The sequence below is a fragment of the Pituophis catenifer genome, unplaced genomic scaffold (genome assembly GCF_029215685.1).
Source record: "Pituophis catenifer annectens isolate HBS135680 unplaced genomic scaffold, rPitCat1.0.hap2 SCAF_2, whole genome shotgun sequence".
NCBI classification, from domain to species: domain Eukaryota; kingdom Metazoa; phylum Chordata; class Lepidosauria; order Squamata; family Colubridae; genus Pituophis; species Pituophis catenifer.
Window position 1 is genome coordinate 145,257,529 of NW_027256882.1, and position 21,611 is coordinate 145,279,139.

Sequence of the window (21,611 nt, forward strand, 5' to 3'; positions counted from 1 at the left end):
TTCCCTATTTTCAATGGTGCTAGGAGCACCAAAATAATGCTCTAAAATTTAAAACGCTGTGAAAAGCAACTGCTTTCTTCCCGTCCCCCCACCCCACCCCACCCCCACTCTCAGACAGACAGGAAGCTGCAATAGCCAGTAGCCGTGTGGCTCTGCACAAGAGTAATGAAAACAGTCTGCGTTTGTGAAGCATGTATTTGAGAAGGAGGGAGACTTCAGACAGAGAGAGAGACAAAGCTGTTGTACTGCTGGATGTTCCGTTTCAGAATATCGGAGCATGGACCCAAGACACGCTCAAATCTGGGCCGATCAAGCTTTACACATTTTAAGGGGCCACGAGCAACAACAGTGGCAGCACGAGGACGATTCATTAATAGAGCTATTTCGCCTACAAGGGAAAAAAAAGACATTTATTACAAATGGACCAATTAATGGAAAACTGATAACTTATGTACTGAACTAAAACTATGCTCTCTTTCATTATGAGAGAAAAACTATAATAATTCCTGAACTGCTGTAGCTATTTTTATTCTCATTAGTTCCCCCTAATGAGGCTTAGACAATTGTGGATAGCCCACCCTTTCTTCTCTTATCTCCTAAACAGGAAATATTTGGAAATGATTGTTGTGAAATTTCATCAACATAATACACTGTGCATTGTTGGCTTGTATGCTAACCTAGAGGTGGGCAACCTGATGCTCTAAGGATAAATGAAATCTTCGTACCTGATTTTTGAAGCTTCCTCCAGCCATGATTTAAAACTGGAGAAAACTTCTGACATTTAAAGACAGGAAACATAACTAAACCTTTAAAATAAGTTTTACTTACATTAAATCAATAGTTTAGTTAGTTTAGTTTAGTTTAGTTAGTTTAGTTTATTATATTTGTATACCGCTCTTCTCCCGAGGGACTCAGGGCGGTGAACAGCCATGGTAAAAACAATGTACAACAAAAATTAAAATCCCTCAGAACCCCAAGGGTGAAAAAGCAGAAAAAAACCCAAATCCCACAGGTATTCCAGGATTGCTCCACTCACTATGGCTCTCATACAGTCAAAAAACAGAATATAAACTTTAGTAATTGGAAGATTGTCTATTCCTGCCTTAATATGAATAGAGATAAGTATTTCCATCTGCCTTCAAATGAAAACTAGACTTTTCTTTCAAGCGAAAACTAGATTATAAATAAAATGTGTTAAGAATGAAGAGAATCCTTTTCACTCCATTTATTTCCCTTAGGAGAATCACTGATTATTATTCAATGCAATTTTGCTTCACAGCCTCAAAATTTGGGGGAGGATTCACTTGCTTCCAAGTAATAGTGAACATAGAGACTTTTTTCAAGCTCAAATGTTAAAAATGTTCTTTTACAGTGTTGTGGAATGGTGTTTTAAAATAAAAAAAATATTTTCAGAATTCCCAATAGACATTAAATCTGGATTAAACATACCGTGTTTTGAATCCCCTCCCCTTTTAGATTTATTTGTAATAATCCACAATTGATTTAACACTACTTGTGGTTGCAGGTTTTGTACCTATTGCTCATTGTTAGTGCCGCATAGTACCGCCACAGGCACCTGATGGAACCTGATAGGTTCCAGACGGAGCTTGGGCCATTCCCTGAGGCTTTGGCTCACGCCTCAACTGAAGACCTAGTGGCCGCCTGGGATAGGGCGGCCGCTGGAGCTTTGGATCGGGTCGTGCCTTTGCGGCCTCTGACCCGGCGCCGGTCTCACCTGGCTCCTTGGTTCACCGAGGAGCTGAGGGAGATGAAGCGCCGGAAAAGACACCTGGAGAGCAGTTGGAGGACCAGCCTTTCTGAATCCGACCGAACACTGGTAAGATCTCATATTATGACTTACCTAGTGGCGATAAAAGCGGCAAAATGTAACTATTTTACCACTCTTATTGTATCATCAGATAATCGCCCGGCCGCCCTGTTTAGAGTGACCCACTCCCAGCTCCACCAGGGAGCGCGGGAGGAACCCTTGGAGGGCAGGGCCGAGGACTTTGTGCAGTATCTGTATGACAAAATCGCTCAGATTCAGGAAGACTTGGACTCTGACTGGGTAGATTCAGGAGGGATGATGGAGGCAGGTCTTGAGAATGTTATCTGGGAAGAGTTTGATCCTGTGACTCCCGAAGACGTGGACAGGATTCTGGGTAGACTGAGCGCAGCCACATGTTTATTGGACCCATGACCCTCCTGGTTGGTGCTGGCCTCTCGGGAGATGACATGAGGCTGGCTCCAGGAGATTATAAATGCTTCATTGAGTGAGGGTGACTTTCCCGCCGCCTCGAAAGAGGCGGTGGTGAGGCCTCTCTTCAAGAAGCCTTCCCTGGACCCGGCAGTGTTAGCAAATTATCGTCCAGTCTCCAACCTTCGCTTTGTGGCGAAGGTTGTTGAGAGTGTGGTGGCGCGACAGCTTCCCCAGTACCTGGATGAAATGGTTTATCTGGATCCATTCCAATCGGGGTTCAAGCCTGGGTACAGCACAGAAACGGCATTGGTCGTATTGGTGGATGATCTCTGGAGGGCTCGGGACAGAGGTTGTTCCTCTGTCCTGGTCCTATTAGATCTCTCAGCGGCTTTTGATACCATCGACCATGTTATCATGCTGCACCAGTTGGAAGAGTTGTGGTGGGGGGCACCGTGTTGCAGTGGTTCTCTTTTCTCTCCGACCAGTCACAGTCTGTGTTGGCAGGGGGGCAGAGGTCGACCCCAAGGCACCTTATATGTGGGGTGCCACAAGTGTCGGTCCTCTTGCCCCTTCTGTTCAACATTTATGTGAAGCCACTGGGTGAGATCATCCGTGGTTTCGGGGTGAAGTACCATCAGTACGCTGATGATACTCAGCTGTACATCTCCATCCCGGACCACCCCAATGATGCCCTTGATGTGATGTCCCGGTGCCTGGAGGCCATGTGGATCTGGATGGAATCCAGGAACAAGCTCAGACTCAACCCTTCCAAGACTGAGTGGCTGTGGTTTCTGGCATCCCGATATAGTCAGCTGGCTCCATCGCTGACTATTAGGGGTGAGATCTTGTCCCCCTCAGAGAGGGTTCGCAACTTGGGTGTTCTCCTGGATGCACGGCTGTCCTTGGAAGATCATATGATGGCCGTGGCCAGGGGAGCTTTTTATCAGGTTTGCCTGATACACCAGTTGCGTCCCTTTCTGGACCGGGATGCCCTGCGCACGGTCACTCATGTCCTCGTCACGTCCCGTCTGGACTACTGTAATGCTCTCTACATGGGGCTCCCCTTGAAGAGCGCTCGGAGGCTCCAACTGGTCCAGAATGCGGCCGCATGGGTGGTTATGGGGGCGACTCGGCACACCCACGTAACACCCCTCCTGCGCGAGCTGCACTGGCTCCCGTTGGTCTTCCGAGTGCGATTCAAGGTGTTGGTCACCACCTTTGAAGCACTCCATGGCTTAGGACCAGGGTATATAAGAGAACGCCTGCTGCCAGCAACAGCCTCCCACCGGCCAATACGCTCCCACAGAGAGGGGCTGCTCAGGGTGCCGTCGGCCAGACAATGCCGACTGGCGACACCCAGGGGGAGAGCCTTCTCTGTGGGGGCACCAGCCCTCTGGAATGAGCTGCTCCTTGAGATTCGTCTCATCCCCGACCTGCGTACCTTTCGCCGCGCCTTGAAGACCCTCTTGTTCCAACAAGCCGGCCTGGCCCAATACGAATTTTAGAATGGGTGTATGTGTGTCTATGGGCCAAATTTTTATATATTCAATTTTAAATTGTTTTAAATTTTGTATATTTATATGTATTTTAATATGGCTGTACACCACCCTGAGTCCTTCGGGAGAAGGGCGGTATAGAAATCTAATTAATAAATAAATAAATAAATAAATAAATAAATAAATAAATAAATAAATAAATAAATAAATAAATAAATAAATAAATAAATGTATTTTAGAAAACGATACAATTCTATATAGGATTGATGGAAAAGTCAAAGTATGTGAGTCTAACTTCCCTCTTCTCACATTAATTTCAGTTAGAAAAAATAAGTTATGCTAACTACAGTTAACATAGGACAGGAGACTTCTTTGCATATCAAATGGCTTACTATTAATATAATTGGGCTTTGAGGAGTTAGCACAAAACAGAGTGAAGAAGCTAATTGCCTCATTCTAATCCCCCTCAGACAGTAGTGAAAATAATTTTCTCACATTTATGGAAATGTTCCATAATACCGTGGAAATATATTTAAAAGATAACTACAATATTCTTTCTTCAAATAATATGACACTGCTTTAACTCAATCCACACCCTATTCCAAAGATCATCATGACAGATAATAAATTATCTAGATAGGGGACTTTTATTTCAATCAATGTCTGATGTTCCAATCCAAAACTCTTATGACAGATTCCAAGCCAGAATTTAAAAAGATTGGTAAGGACATAAAGCTATTCTGTCATCACCAGCCAAGAAGAAAGTAAATCACCTTCACTAAAATCTATTTATCTCTGAGGAATATTGCATCTTTTTCAAGCAACTTTTACTATGCGGATTAGTATCAGTTTGATGCAGCGGTGAAATCCACTTACCTTCGCTACCGGTTCGGGAACAGGAGTGCGTGGGAGCACACGCGCTATGCGCGTATGTGCCTCTTCTGCGCATGCGCAGAGGGTCAAAAACGAGACATAATGACGTCCCGGTGGGTGGGCAGAGCCTCCTGCTGCCGGCCCTACCAGTTTGCGCGAGCCGGATAGATCTGGCTGGATTTCACTACTGCTTTGATATCAATATTTCCTGCTGGTGCAATGCATTTCCCTGACTTAAGCACTTAGAGACGTGGTGAGATAACACTGATGTGCTTATGGGAGGTGGAAGGGACAGAAGACAAAGGAAAACTCACCAAAATAATCAGAGGGTGCAAGTCTGCCCACTTCAACAAATTCTTCGTGCTCTGACCTGCGCTGCAACACAGCAGCTGTACCCTATAAAGGAATCAGAGGGTTAGTGACAGTTTTTTTTTCTATTTGCCAGAACAACAGTTTCATCATAAATTCAGAAAGCAGAGGCATCTCTATTTAATAACTCAAATTAATGTGTTCCCATAACCCTTAAGACCTACTGAGAGAGGCTGTGTGTCCATCCTTGGTGCCATATATTACCCACAAGTTTGTTTTATAACCAAACTGGATATTCTTTCTGCTGTATGGTTTTTTTTTAAATCATATTCTCCAATCATGATCAAATAATTAAATTTACTGAGAGCTATTTCAAACTCAGTGAAGTATTGCTAGTACTTTTACATACATTTTCAAAAATACAATCACATTTCATGATAGGGATTGGACTCTAATATTGCAAAAAAATAATAATCAGAGTTAAATCAAGAGAAATGAAGCTAAAAGTGTAACTAACAAGCAATACATACTATTATTACTCACCTCTAATATAATGAAAAATTCATCTCCAGGTTCTCCCTGCACCACGATTTTTTGTCCATCCTCAAACTGTACTGGCTCTAATGCATCAGCCACTGTGAGTCGTTCCCATTTGTCAAGGGATTCTAAATTAAAAGGTAAGTATTTAATAGCAAATTTTGCTGGGTTGCAAAGATTTATAAATAAGGTATTTGTTTACTTAAAATGAGGGTTTCCTGTTCCTATCTACCCCAGCATCCATTATGCAGGCTATTCAATCGCAATCTCTCACTTTACTACAAACAATTTAACATTCATTGACATCACAAATTTGGCAATTCAAATAATAACATCTCAACAATGCCAAAAGGGTTGTCAAGGTCCTTTATAGCAGATTAGGTGATTATGTTTTAATTAGTAGGCCAGGACTAAAATAACTGTGCCCTCTTAAGTTATGAAATACAAATTCCAATATCACTCAATACTGGTCACGCAATTGCGGCTGCTGGAAGTTAAGAGCCTGCAACTTAATGAGGAACTTTTAGTGTAAACACTGGCAATTCTAATGGACATCTCTGCATACTGGTAGCAATGTTCCAGGTTCAATAAGGAGATTCTCTTTCACTCACAGAGCTGGTAATACTCCATAGAAAACGCTCCAAAACAAACCCATTTTGTATCTATGTCGTAGGAAACAAAATTGTTCCCTGAATCAAAGTCTAATTAATTCTTATGGCGGTGGGTTATTCAAAATGTTATCTCTTCTTAACAGTTCAACAACACAAATAAGGTATTTTAAAAACAATGAAGTGATCAAAAATTAATTGTCTTTAGAAATAGCTAAATGCTTACAATTGACAATACTGTAAATAGGTCATCATATAACTGATAACGTAACAGATCCTTACAAGCAGTAAGTTTCTCATGTACAGTTGCTTTCCTTTACAGCAAGGTTGCAAAAAATGTGACAATTTAATATGTATCACAGAAAGATGTTCTGAAGCAGTGGCTGGACTCTAAATCCTGTTTTGGAGACAGGCTACATGAGTACATAAACAAGTCAATGATATGGGCACGGGTGTGCACAAACACACACAGATATATAGGAAGCATAAAGATGTAGGTAAAGAGTTGAATAAAAAATAAAAGACTGAAGGACACCAAACAAAATTATGGAAGAAAATATTTAAGAGGAAGCTATATGCTGAAGAACATACAGAAATTGAAACATTTTTTCTGCATTTTTTCAACAATACAAGTTAGTCACAAACCAAACTTTTGTCAAAAGGAAGAACAAAACCCCAGAATTTATGTTATTCAGACTATTGACAAAGTATAAGCAGGATGATAAAAAGATCAGCAGTACAATACAATGCAAAATAATAAATAAAAAGGAGAACAGCACCAACAAAATATAGAATAACAGAATGCATGTAATATTCTCTATCTGCCCATGTAGTAGTAACACCAAGAAATCACACTTACCAAGTATTGACACTTTACTAAGAAACTCTTCATACATTTTTCTCTTCCTCAGTGTGCTACCCTGGAAGTTGGGAAAGAAAATACACCTGAAAATCAGTATTATCTCTATTTTGCTGTTTTAGGAAGCCAGAATACTCTCCTCTCATGAGCATATTAAGGTCACAAATAGTTCTTAGTTCTTGGTTTGTTAGTTCCTGATTGAATGCTTGTACAATAAATAATAGTTTAAAAGAATATTATTTAGAGACCCAGAAGAGCAAAAAGGTGACTTATATTTTTTTAAAAAATAAATGAACATAATATGCCATGCAGAGTCCTACACTAAGTATCTATATGGCATATTCGGTCCATTTATTTTTTTAAAAAAATCAGTTTCATGTGCATCCATTTAGATGTCAGTGCGCTAAACTTGTTGCGAAAAGTTTTTGGCCTTTAAGAGGGTTTTTAATGTATAATACAAAAACAAAAGCTGCCTTGGGACTTAGATATCTGATCCAATATTCACATGAATTATATTCTGTTCACAGCATTTAATAGTGTGCTGTTATGTGTAGTGTGCTCTACATAGTGTAGAGAGAAGTTATTTTCACTAATTGCTTTTTTTCTTGCACTCTCTAGCCATCATGAGACAAAACAAATTAATTATAAGCAAGAGCCTCTTATGTATTTCAATCAATTTAATTTACAGTTGAAAAAACTGAATTTTATTAAAATGCTGATGATTGGAGTTTCATTGCCTTCCCATTTAAAGTGGGATTTAAGATTTTGAAGTGCAAATAAATTAAATGGCACATTAAAAATGAAAAACTAAATTTGCCCATCTTAAATGAGGTTTATGAGGTCAGGTTAGAGCATTACTGAAAACTCTGTAAAACAGTACTCATTCAATATCATATTTAATAATACGGCTCAAGACTTCTAAGAAAACTGTTATGTCTGTAATTCATTTTTAACATTTACAATGCAGCAAGGGTGAATTTCAGAAACTGAGCTGTCAAGTCATTCACTTTCATTGATGAAAACAATAAATATGTTTGACTGGGATTTAGCAAGCTAAAATTGTATAAGTCCCACCGCAAGAGTGGAAGTTAAAGAACTGTGCCTCATTTTCGTATCACTTAGTATAAACAACCAATTTGTGACATCTTAATTATGAAGTAAGCACAGACATGATGTATTAAACTGATCACTAATATAAACATCCAGTATCCATTTTGTGAAAGGCTACATTCAGATGAAATTATCACTACTCAGCTGTCCTTCCTATCAGTTCATTATAATTCTACTATTTACTGATATGCTTCCCCAAATACAGTATGCTATAAATGCATTGTTTCTTTCAAGACACTGAAATACTTACCATAAGAATTCTTCTATAGCTATCTCGATCTATACCCCACAGTTTCACGTTGGTTTTTGCTTTGACAGTTGCTGCTCGGGGTGTCCCATAGATCAGTGCAAGTTCTCCAAAGCTGCCCCCCTCTCCAACACTGGTGGCCCATTCACTGTTCACATAAACCTAGAGGAGGAATATATAGACATTTATTTCAAAATATATTTTCTTTTGGTTTTGATATGTACTTTGTTAATTCTAGCTTTTTTAAAAAAATAAAATCTTTTTACATTCTGTTTTAAATTTTGTTAACAGCATCAAGGCCTTTCCAGAACAGAATGAAATCAAACAAATAACATCTTAATAATTTCTCATGTGTTCATAATATGCAAATGCCGAGAGGCTGCTCCTGTTTGGAAAAATGTTTAAGGATTATTTGCATGATAAAAGGGTTCACTCTATTTATTTACCCCAATTTACCTAGGGTGCAAGTTACTTTTCATTAATTACGTGCCATCAAGTAATTGTTGACTCTCAAGTAACTGCATAGAGGATGATCTGTCTTCAACCTGATCCCTCACATCTTTCAATGATAAACCCACTGGCATTCAATCCATCCACTTTGCTACTAGTCACCCTATTCTTCTTTTTCTATCTTCATTTCATAGCATTAAAAACTTCTCCACAGAGCTAGGTTGTCACAAAATGTATCCAAAATGTGGTAATATGAGCCTGGCCATTGTGCTTTGACTGAGAACTCTGGAACAATTAATCCTATGGTCCATTTATTTATTTTTGGCTGCCCAAGATATTCTCTAAAGGATCTTTTCCAACACCAAGGTTCAAGAGATCAATACTCTTTCTATGCTGCCTTTTCAAAGGTATTACTAAGATATATATTTTTTTACACTTATAGACTGCTCCAATCTGAATGGCTTTAGCTGTATACACGTAGTCCTTGACCAGGGGTGTCAAACTGGCAGCCTGTGGGCCGGATGCATCACATGCACGCCAACGCCCACCCCAGCTCTGCAAATGGGGAAAACGTCATGAAACATCACATGATGGCAATATGACATGGTGAATTTGACACCCATGTACTTGACTTATAACCACAACTGAGCTCAAAATTTCTGTTCCTAAGCAAGGCAGTTGTTAAGTGAGTTTTGTCCAATTTTACGATCTTTTCTGCCACAGTTGTTAAACTAATCACTGCAGTTATTAAGTGAATCATACCATAATTAAGCGAATCTGGCTCCCCCCATTTACTCTGTAGTCAGAAGCTGGCTGGGAAGGTTACACATGGTGATCACATGACCCCAGGACAGGACAACTTCATAAATACATGCCAATGGCCAAGAACTCAAATTTTGATCATGTGACCATGGAGATGCTGTAATGGTCATAAGTTTGAAAACTGGTCATAAGTCACTTTTTCTAGTGCCATTGTAACTTCAAACAGTTACTAAATGAATAGTTGTAAGTCTAGGACAACCTGTATTTGAGCAATCCAAACAGTGAACAATTCCATATCTTTAAAACAATCCATTCAATAGAGATACACAGGGCTATGACAAAACTATAAAAACAGATACGTGCCAATGTAGGGCCCAGGTTCTACTGAAATAAAATCATTTTGAGAAAGTTCTTGAGCATAAGGATGGGAGTGAATCAAGCTTCCAGGAGGGAGCATTGTGCGATACTGTGGGAGTTACTACTGAAGAGGCCAGTCTCCTGGATCAAGTCCCCTTGTATCTCCTATAGGACGGGGAAACCCAGGCCAAGCTCTTTACATTGAAACTAAATTTATTAAATTTGTATGCCACCCAATTTGCAATGATTTTGATAGTTATTGTTCATACTTTTCATTCCTGATTACTTAAAGTACCAGGAAAATATGCTACAATTATTATTTGGAATTAATAATGAAAACTTCTTTATCAGTTTATCACTACGTAATGATTTTATAAGCCATGATTAAAATAAACCGCTTAACACAGTTAAACACCAACCAATATCTTAATTTAGTCTCAACAGTAGCCTGTGCTCTATCAGAAAATATCAGAAAATGCATGACTAAAGTAAGTTTAGAGAAAGGCCACAATAGAGGGTCAAATCCCAACTGGGTATTTGCATTGTATTTAGTAATCATGACCATCTTTAATATTACCATACACATATTAAAAGTATGCAACAACACTAGATCAATATATTTAAGGAAGGGGGAAAAAACTTACATCCATTTCTCCTTGATCAACAACATAGAAGTTATCTCCTTCATCACCTTAAGAAATAAAAGAACAGTATGTAAAATAACTTTCCTAATCATTAGAGATGTGCCTTTTAATTTTAACATCAACAGAACTTTTAAGATCAAATATCAATCAACATAATACGTACAATTACAATTTTATATTTAGCATAATTTTACAATATTCAGTATTTCTTTCAGTTCTTGGTGCAAATTTATGCAAATTAGACTTTGTATTCCATGTCTAACTATTAATAAAAAAGATGGAGCTATTCAGCTATGATTGGATAGTTAAGGACCAACCAGTTTACCTCAAGTGAATGTAAAAGCTTCTGCAAAAACCAATGCTGGCTGCTATTTGTTTTTAAGATTTGTATCCTTAATCCTAACCAATTTATCAAAGCATTACCAAGAAAAAATAAATAATAACTTACATCAGAAGAAACCCCTAATATATTGCATAGTGAATACTGGTAGTCCTCAATTTACAACCATAGTTGAGCCCAAAATTTCCTGTTACTTACTGAAACAGTTAAATGAGTTCTGTCCCATTTTATGCCCTTTCTTGCCATGGTTGATAAGTGAATCACTTCAGTTGTTAAGTGAATCTGACTTCTCCACTGACTTTGCTCATCAAAAAGTTGCAAGAGGTGATCATATGATACAGGGACACTGCTATCGTCATAAATATGAATCAGTTGTCAAGTGTCTGAAGTTTGATTATGTGACCATGGAGACGCTGCAACGGTTGTAAGTGTGAAAAGGGATCATAAGTCACTTTTTTTCAGGGCCGTTGTAACTCCGAATGATCACTAAACCAACTGTTGTAAGTCGAAAACTATCTGTAATATATTTAGAACATCTTTCTATATCAAGTCCTATGTCATAAAAAAACAAAGTGTTACGTAAAACCTTAGAAGTTAAATGAATTCCAATCAAAAAAATAAATCACATACCTTGCTGTATCACAGTCTCACCAGCAATATAAGTGACTGGAAACATCGCATCAAATATATCACTGAAAGAGAATATAGATTTACTCAGCATAAAAGGAAAAAGTGGAACACATTTATGCTAATATTGTTAATTAAGACTAAGTCATCAGAAAGAATGGATTTTGTAAGTATTCTATATTTGATCTTTTTTTTTTTCAATTGACATTCACTTGCTGAAATGAGGTGTTATTTCCTACCTCATTCCATTTTCATAATGGAATCTATAACAATGTGAACAGTCCACTGTTTCCTATTTTTCAATTCTAAGACAATTATAATGAACACCATTTTTAAAATACAACTAAAAATTGGCTTTGCCAAAAAAAATCCTGCTTGATTAGTTAGAGGAAGACTCAGTATTAAAAATATCCATGCAGCCTTGTATGGGTAACAGCTTAGTTTGAGTAAAGTAAAGAGCACTTCTACATGTTTTATAACACAGATATGATTATTACTCCCTACATGTGGTACAAGGAAGAAGGTATAAATTATTATAAAATAATCCCAAACTTAAATTCATAAAACAAAGTTTATCTGAGTTGAAAACTAATTTGAGAGTAGTAATTATGCCAAACAAAAGACAATGATAGATTTTTCTTCTTTAATCTTACAATTCACCTTTAGTTATGTTTCTAGTCTTGCCTAGGAAGTAAAAAAAGTAGATTGCAAACACTGGGAGTGACATGAGGTTACTATAATACTCTATGAAATACATAGTCTAGGAGGAATATTCCATAGACACAACCTCCTGAGGATGCAAAATCAAATTCTTATGAGATTTTCCCATATATATATATAAAAGACACTGTGGTTAAGGCAGTGTATCTACATACTTTGAAGGCTATAATTGCAAATCAAGCAGATAATCTGCTCATTTAAGAGAATAATTAATTCTATTAAAATTAAATTAAAATAACTTAGAACCAGTGACTGCAGCTTGAGGATTCCAGAGTTTGCCAGATCCACATTTTTTTTTTATTTTGGACTGACAAAACTTTGAGCAGGCAAGCCGTCATTCTATTTTGTATGCAGCAGTCTCAAAGCCTGCTGCATTCAAAACAGAACAGTAGTTCTGATGCAGCACAGTCTGTTTGAGCTGCATACAGAGCAGTCCACACTTTCCATCCAATGTACATCTGTCAATATAGAATGAGTCAAATCCAAGTTCAATTTCAGGCATGTTAACAATTGAAATTGAGATCCTTGCCTTTGCCTTTAAAAAACTATCTTTCAGGCAAAAACCAATGAGGAGTATACAGTTAGAAACTTTAATTACCACCTTTAAATATTTTAAGTAATTAATTCTAAAAGCTATATACTGGGTTTCATCTAAGTTGAGTTTCATATAAGATTCACATAAGAATTTTTGCTGCAAAAAAAAAATAATGAAATCAGCTGGGAAACCTTAGTTCAAAGTTAAATTTTAAAAAGCCCCAAAATCCAATGGAAAATAATCCTTGATATTCAGTCTCTAGTTTGATTTAAATGAAGAGACCCTACCTTCTTTCATTGTCATCAAGATGAGCAAAGAGCACATTCTTCTCTATGGCTTTCGCCAAGGCAGCCATAGTTTTATAATCCTTTGGAATAACCTGCAATATGGAAGATACCCACAAAGTTTTAGCTAAAGGCAGTTTAAGTGATTTATCATTCATCCCTGAATTCCAGCTTTTTTTTATTTGACACAATCATATACCATTTTTCTGAAGAGGTAAGTTTAATCTAACATGATATACTTATTAATTTGAAAGAAAAAAATACAAATCATCAAATGTATTGTTTTGCCAACATTCTGAATACAAATTTAGAAAAAAAATTAAATGAGTGTTATTCTTCCCAAAGAATAGCAGATCTATTCATTTACAGAAAAATATAGAAGTCTGAAAATACAGAAAAAAATGTTTGCCATTTGCTGTATTAACTATAGTGTATTAGAATCCATCTCCTGAACATGCAGATAATTTAAAACATGTTGATTTTGCTGGCAAGATAAAATGAATAAAGCAACAAAACTTTTGTCTTACTCGTCCCTCTTGCTGGCATAATGGCACCAAGAAATAAGTCAACATTTTAATGATTTTCTCATAATTCAGGTTCTTAAAAACCAGGCTTTGAATAAACTATACAAAAGCCATATAGATCATACAGATGGTATCACAGGAGAGCTAACATCAGAAAAATGTGAGATTAAATCATACAATAGAATCAGTTTGACTCCTCCAAACGGGTCCCAGTGGCCATGGAAAAAATAATATACAAGTCATGAAGTAAGGCTTATATGAAGTAACAATTTGAAGCAACACCTTTCTAACATAAGAGGCAGCATCCTCTTCGGTGTAAACCTCTGCACTAATGGCACCACGCCTTCTGCGACCTTTAACCACTGGGTTCATCGGTGGTGGTGGAGAAATTTCATCTTCACGGGAATCTGTGCGAGAGCTGGCTTTCTGCTGACTGATAAACTGCTTTGTTTCTTCCTAGAAGGAAACAGAAATTTAAGCCATATAGACATTATAGTTTATTTCTTCTTTCTTGTTTTACTAAACTCATACAGTGACACATATACAAACTATATGGTTGAAACTGGATCACATACTTATTAGAAACCAAAATTCATTTTTGTCAACTATTTTGCACTTAGAATTGCCTAAAGTTATTACTGATTCTTAACAGAAGTCATTTTAAGCTGCCAAGTACATATGAATACTTGAACTGAATTAAATTACTGAATCAATAAGGTGACATAGGCTTTGATACAATCAGATTGCATATTGTATTAAACTTTAAAAAGGGAAGAGATACTTTTACACTTCTGCAAGTTTAGAGCAATCTGCATTACCCTTCTTTGTTTTAGAAAAAAGAGAGGCAATTTATAAATCCTGAAGTCCTAATGATATGAAAAATCTTATCATTACCTGCTAGAGTAATTTTTAAAACATAATGCTGAAATTCTTATCTAGCAGTTTGCATAAATTGACAAGTAGATTCTGCTCAATGGTTTTGTAACTTTTAAAATAAAAATAATTTAACATTATTTTAATTAATCAATTTTAATTACAATCATTTTAAAATCATAAAAATGTAACTTTTTGTGAATTAAAATGTTATATATTACATATGACAACAGAAAAAAGACAATTAGCAACTTACATATGTAAAACAACATAAATTTATGAAATTTGCTGGTTCAATAGTGAATGTCTCTTTTTGGAATACATTTTTTTTTTAATTTGATTTATATGCCGCTCTTCTCCGGAGACTCAGGGCAGCTTACAATGCGTTAAGCAATAGCCTTCATACTTTTGTATATTTATACAAAATCAGCTTATTGCCTCCACAAACTGGGTCCTCAATTTACCCACCTTAGAAAGGATGGAAGGCTGAGTCGACCTTGAGCCTGGTGAGAATTGAACTCGCAGTAATTGCAGGCATCTGGATGTTAAATGCTGCCTTAGGAGGCATTAGCCTCCTACGCCACTCAGGCTCCTATCCTATAAGTAATTTATTAGACAAGCAATACAACTAGCAATTCAGTTCTTGTGTTGTGTAGTGTAGTGTAGAGGCTGTTTTAGTAAGCAACATTTTAAGAATTAAGATGGGTTAATTCTCTCATGATGGAGAATCTCATGATGGAGAATAACAATGAAAAATGTGCAAGAATGTATCACAGCTATGCACATGACCAGGATTTTCTTTTAGATCATGGGTAGATTTGAGAGTGAAATCTCAATCGGGGGAAATATTCATTATTCATGGCAATCCATTGAAGTAGATACTATATTATTACAACAATTTACATAATGTCATACATGCAAATTATGTCATTAATGACTATCATTATGCAATCTATGCTAAATTATGCAAATCACTATGGAAATTTGGGACACTGCTTATAAAGCTATTGCATCGTACTATTTATACTTGAAACCCGATTTTGATGAAAATAAAAAATATCTAATTTTTAATATTTTATTAAACATAAGACCAATATAGTTTTAAAATAAACACACTTGCCTTAAGTATCAGTCCCTATTCAAAGGGCTCCTGCTAAAAAAAATCAACTAAAAAATCAGTACATTAATCTATCGGTTTTATACAGTGCACTTCAAAACATTAAATTACAATGAAAAATTTCATATGTAAGAAACTTCTGTTGGATCTAGAAACAAGAATTTTACTGGCTGTCTCTTCTTCCCATGACAACACCCTGTAGAAATCAATTCCACTCTTTGTGGACCAAAGAGTCCTATGACCTGACACAAATGGGCACTAGAGGATAAGTAAATAGAAGAATTCAGAGATTCATGCTAGTGTCCAGTGAGATAGTCCTTTTGGCTGGCACAAGACATTTCTGAATCCAAGCCAGGAACTTAAAAGCTCACACAATCACTTGACTGCTTTTAGAAAACTGCATAATTCAATGTTTGGATCAAGCCAAATTCAAAGCTGCATGGATCACAAGAGTCTTACCTATCAAAGTAATGTTTATGTATCCATCCTTAAAGGGTAAATTAAAAGTACTTATACATAATTATCAATATATGTGCAAAGTGACTCTTCTACACAAAACAAAACATAGGTTTTCTAATATTATGTCCCAAGAGAATTAAATGTATTAATCTAACAATTCAGAGTGACTGCAGAAAACGCTAAATATTGGTCTTGTGATATGCCTTTAGATAATCAGCTGCCATGCCATGAATGTTGCTGACCTTCTCTCCTTCCACAGAATGTTGACATAGAGATAGGAGAAGCTGTTACTGACACAGCAGTCAAAGAACAAGAAGAAAGTATTACTGTAGCCATGTTGTGCAGTAAACACAATTTATGTATTTGGATCTTTTTGAATGTGTATAAAATGCAGGTATGCAAAATGTTTAGCCAAACAGGATATAGATTTAACTGTACTTGCATGCATGTTAAAGTAGATTAGCTGTAATACTGGACTTTTTGTGTACTTTAGCATCTTGTGTAAACTCAGCCCACTTCGTTAATTAGTTCTATTTATGGCCTGTGTCCCTAAAATAGTTAATTCTGATTGGCAGGTTCCATGAATAGACACTCAATATGTTCAAACAAGTTCTGGCTAAAGTGAAGATCATATTTTATAAAGCATGTCAAAACCAGATTCTAGGATTATAAGAATAACATTATATGAAAACAATACCATATTTCTACGACAAATCTTATGGAGTTGAAGCGTCTTTTCTTAGCAACATATTAACATAAATTTTGCTTGTTGTCCATCTACAATTTGGACATGCTGGCTGCATTCATGTTAAATCATAATGTAGTTTGTTCTGGATTATTGTTTTGTGTGAAACAGCCTGTTTTTTTTTGTAAACAATGTTTATGCCTTAACATCATTTACCAATTCTTTCACACAATATGCTAAGCCAAATCCTGATTTGGGGTTGACATGCTGTGTGCATCCCCTTGCTGAGTTTGTAATCCATGTTTTAAGGCTTACTATGAAGTCTGAAGCTAGCTATTTTGATTTCTTCAGCCTTGCCAAACAAACCCAATGAAGACAGCGTAAGATTCAACAACATGAATGAAAGAATCTTCACACCCATTAAATAACATGGCACCAACCTCATGTATATTTATTTGTATGCAAGGCTTATAGTTTACTCCAATCAAAACTGACTCTCAGTAGCATGCAAATCCCCCTTTGATGGGACAGCATTGAGAAGAATCAGACATAACTTCTCATTTACCACAAAATAGTACAGGTGCACAGAACAATTGTAATCCTAATTTCTAAAAATGTATGCACCATAGAATACACAGATACTGTGCAATCAAAGTTTTTCTGCCTGTCAATGATAATAAATAATAAGTTTTCTATCTTCCAATGATTCTTTTCATTTTGGACCATAATGTGCTTTTCATAGACCTTTCTGTCCAGTTTGAAAATTGATGTTAAACTTGATTTTAAGAATATATTTAGTTTTTGTTTCTATGTGTGAAAAGCAAAGAACTAAAATATTCTAAATAAAAATCTCTTGAACCAAAGAGTTACTATGAATATTTTAAAAATCCAGAATCTTACACAAAAGGATCTGTCTCTGCATTTTCCTCAAAGTCTAGTCTTAATCATGTTTCAGAGAACTAAATAATGATGTACTTTTTTGAAAAGTTGATGTGCTCCAAGTCAAGCATAGGATTATTATTTTGAGAGTGTTTTTCTCATTTTCTTTTATGAAATTTAGTTTATACCTTTTCCAATCTTTCAAAGTATTCCCGGAGGAAGCCCATAGGTCTCTCAGGTCGCACTGTACAAAGCTGGACAATGCAATCTTTCAGGAGTTGCTGGATGTTATGTTTTTGGACGTAGTGCTCACATTCACGGAGGCTACGTTCTTCTTCACTGCTGCTACTGCTAGAGGCTGCCATTGCTGGTATCTGAAAGAAAACATATTTGAAACTCTAGCTTCCATTGCAATCTTAGTGTAGTAGTAGTGTACACTAGGTATATTAGATTTATGTCTCTCAGCAAACATAGCAGTTGAACATTAACGTATTTGCAGACATAGTACTTGGTTATAATGTGAGGTGGGGGGGGGAGGGGATCAGAAAAAAAAATTAAAGCATAATTCAACCAAAACCCTTGTTCAATTATCCTAGGAATATCAGAAGCTAAACTGCTTCCAATAATGAACATGATGGTAACATAATAAGATAAATGAAAATAAATGATTTTACTAATGATAGCTCTCAAGAAAAATATTGATTGGAAAGAAAGCTGCCATAATTAAATTAAATTAAAATATTCATTAGGGGATTTTTTAAAAAATAATTATGGAAATAAAGAGTTTATTTCGGATTATCACTACTTACTTGAGATGAAGTCAACAGCAACTACAGGTATGCACAGAATTTGCAGGAGACTGTTAATCCCAGTATCACCTTTCAAAACGGAAGTAAGAAAGTGAATAGTTGGAACACCCTATTAATACATGCTTTCCTATGTGACATATTTAGATACATGGCTATATTCTTAGAGTTCTAAACATATGTCTTGGATTACCATTGCTGAGGATAATTTGCCGATTAAATAAAAAATGAAGATGCTGAATAATCAATCTCCCCTTCAAAACACTGTATGTATGTCAATTCTTGCAGAGTTTAAACATTACAGCAAACTTTTTTCTGATGGAACAGCACACATATAATTAGATGGCATTTACAATCATATTGCCTTAAGTTCTATAGTATCAGCTGGCTCTTCTGTTTTGACAACTTGCATAATAAAGGTCAGTAACACACAGCTTAATTAAATGTCCAAGAATTACTCTGTGGCTCTGTAACAGCTTGCAAATTAGTCTGTGGAAAAAACATTCACACTGTTGACAGTAGCAGCAGACAACAGTGCAAAAACCAGACAGAAACTTTTTTCTCAAATATTTTATGAGGTACGCCAAATAGAAGTCATTCAATTTTTAAGTAGAATTTACCTTAAGAACAATGGCAATGTATTTTTACACATAGCTATCAAGTGAAAATTCAATTCTATAAACACCTTTATGTTGCCATCAGTATTTGCAATGTGAAGAAAATGGATTCAAAGTAAAACCTGTCTAAATTCATTGCAATTAAAGTCTGCTTTCAAAGAAAATATATTTGCTACCTACATGAATTATTAGAGGTAAAAAAAAATATGAAGAAAAATCTAATCTATGAAAAGATCCTAAATGAGTAACAAAAAGAATCCTCCATCTTATTGAAATAATGCTGCATACCTGAAGAATAGACTATTACAAGACCCTAATAACAGTCTGAACCAATTTAACATATTTCAAGGTAATTCCTTATAATTCTCCCAAGGGGGAAAAAAAAGCAACTGGGAGTTACAAAATGTGTTCTTTCTATTAAAAAGTAACTGTTCATTCACCAGGACTGGAAAACTAGGATATTCAAGGGACCATAAATTATAGGCTATTTTAAACTTAGCAGTTTTTATCTATGAGAACAGTATCTCTCATTTTAACCAAGGACTAGTCATTAAAGTCCTGATACCCTTATGAGCTTTAGTCCATTTCTATCAGGAGGAAACAAAATATTGACACAATCATCTGGAGGATGTCATGATTTTTACTATCCACACCCAGAGGAAAGCACCTTATATAATATGAGGCAAGTTGCAGCAACTCTCTGGGTATGATCGATCTACTGATTTTTCTATACAGAAACTTAGGAGTGCAAATATAGCCCAAAATGAAGCATTCTGGACAAGACCCAACAAACCGTGCCATTAAAGCATGTAAAATCAATCTAAACTCCCGGCGACTACATGGACACATCCACCATGTTTTGACAACACTACTGAAGTGGTTTGGCATTCTTTACTTCTGGGCTGTGTGGTGTTTTTTTCCCTTCCCATCCTGCTTGCTTAGATTTCCTGAGATCGGAGCAATCAACCATTAACCATGGTCTGCAACCACACTAAAGCAAGTGGTAAACTATGTAGCCAACTGCTAAGGGTTTGCTTTCCATACAATATGGTCTTGGAGATGTCCTAAAACAAATCAAAACATTGGAGACAGCAATCCAAGCATTAGTTCACTCCATCTCTTAACCAAACCACCAACGCTACATTTTAAAAAAACCCAACAAACACAGACAAGGCTTAATAAATTAATAAATTCTGTTCCCAATACAATCCTACCTTTTTAGGTAAATACAAAGTTTGTCCCCAAACAGAAGGCCGGAGTGGCTTATTTTAAAATAATAATAAAATATAATAATAATAATAATAATAATAATAACAACAACAATAACAATAACAATAATAGATGTTCACCTCAAATAATCTATCAGTTAAGTGTCCCTCAGGACTTTGCCTCAAGGGTTACCAGCAAAATAAATAAATAAATAAAATCCCCAGCCAGCCGCTACTTCAAAGCAGGACTTCGTCCCCAATTCCTTCTGGCTTTCTGCCTACGCGGCGACATCTCCCGGGAGCCGCGCTGATGCTCCCTCCGCTTCCCACGGCGCTCCTCTCGTGCAGAGGCGCCGCTTGTTTTCAACCGGTCCCCTCCCCCTCCAAAAAGCCAGCCACGGCGCGGTACCCGCCGGCCCCATGCCCCGCCCCCGCCCCCCGCCCCCCCCCACCCCCGCCGGAGTACTTTGCAGCGTCCCCCCGCCCGAACCCCTAACCTCGTCCCCTCAACGGTCCTCCTCCGCCTCGCCGCTCGACGGTTTCCACTGAGGCGAGAATGGAGTCAACGGAGGCCTGGCGTCTCCCGGATCAAAAGCCGCCTCAGCGCCTCTCATACCGGGCCTCGCTGCACCCCTACGCGGCTGCGTGGCCCCCCTACCTCACCCCCCTCGGGAGAGACTCGAGGCCCGGCTCTGACTTACCCCGGGTCCGAGCGGCGACTCCCTGCTTGGGCCTCTCCGCGATGGTCGACCCCCCTCCTCCTCCTCCTGTCCCGATTTGCGGCCTCCTTCTCTTTCTCGGCAATCGCTCCCACCGGAAACCCAGCTCTCTCCGCCAATCACCGCCCAGCGTGACGTCAATGAGCCTCGTTCTCACTTGCCGAACCGTCCCCGTGGCAACCTTAAAGGGGACGGCGCCACGTTCCGTCCGCCTCTCCTTCCCCCGCTATACAGTAGCAGAAGCCAGAGAGAGAAGAGGAGAAGGAGGTGGTGGCGGGGGCGGGGGCAGGAGCGCCGCTGCGCTCAATTACTGGCTTTTCCTTTAATTCCCGCTGACGTCAGACTGCGGGTTGAAACGGCACCGTCGCCCTCCCCGTTCCCCGAGCGGGAAGCACGGTGTGATGGGGGGGGGGGGGGGAGGGAGATGTTCCTTAGGAAGGGAGACCGAAGGCGTCCATACGGTGGCGGAGCCTCGGATTCGATCTTGCAGCGGTTGTGCAAAGTGTGCATCAGTCTAAAGTGTGGCATAAATGGAGCTGCCCGTTGCTTGCTGGCCATCTGCTGCAGCGAAAGCGAGAGGGTTTGTCTCGAAATGTAAATTGCATTTCTAAACTGTTGAGGTAATGCTATCTAATTTGGCGGCACTCGCCTTTCGACCTGGCAGGAAAAAAATATGAGACTCGTGCAGACTCGTGCATTGTGATTTCTCAGACTCCCGGTAGCTAGGCAAACTGTCAGTTGTTGCGGAGCTGCTACTTCCAGAAGC

The 21,611-nt window shown here is 37.8% G+C and overlaps 1 protein-coding gene across 1 annotated transcript; it reads right to left on the reverse strand.

The window, feature by feature from the left end:
• Positions 1-177: 177 nt before the first annotated feature.
• Positions 178-20,921, reverse strand: PRKAR1A (protein kinase cAMP-dependent type I regulatory subunit alpha). The gene is made up of 12 exons (XM_070937723.1): positions 20,828-20,921; positions 18,305-18,373; positions 17,684-17,869; positions 13,765-13,938; positions 12,962-13,053; positions 11,423-11,484; positions 10,453-10,499; positions 8,243-8,401; positions 6,883-6,943; positions 5,422-5,543; positions 4,884-4,965; positions 178-388 (listed from the first exon to the last, which is right to left on the reverse strand). Exons 3-12 carry the CDS (start codon positions 17,858-17,860, stop codon positions 216-218), a joined length of 1,149 nt encoding a protein of 382 aa, XP_070793824.1. The 5' UTR covers positions 17,861-17,869; positions 18,305-18,373; positions 20,828-20,921; the 3' UTR covers positions 178-215.
• Between the last annotated feature and the right edge of the window lie 690 nt (positions 20,922-21,611).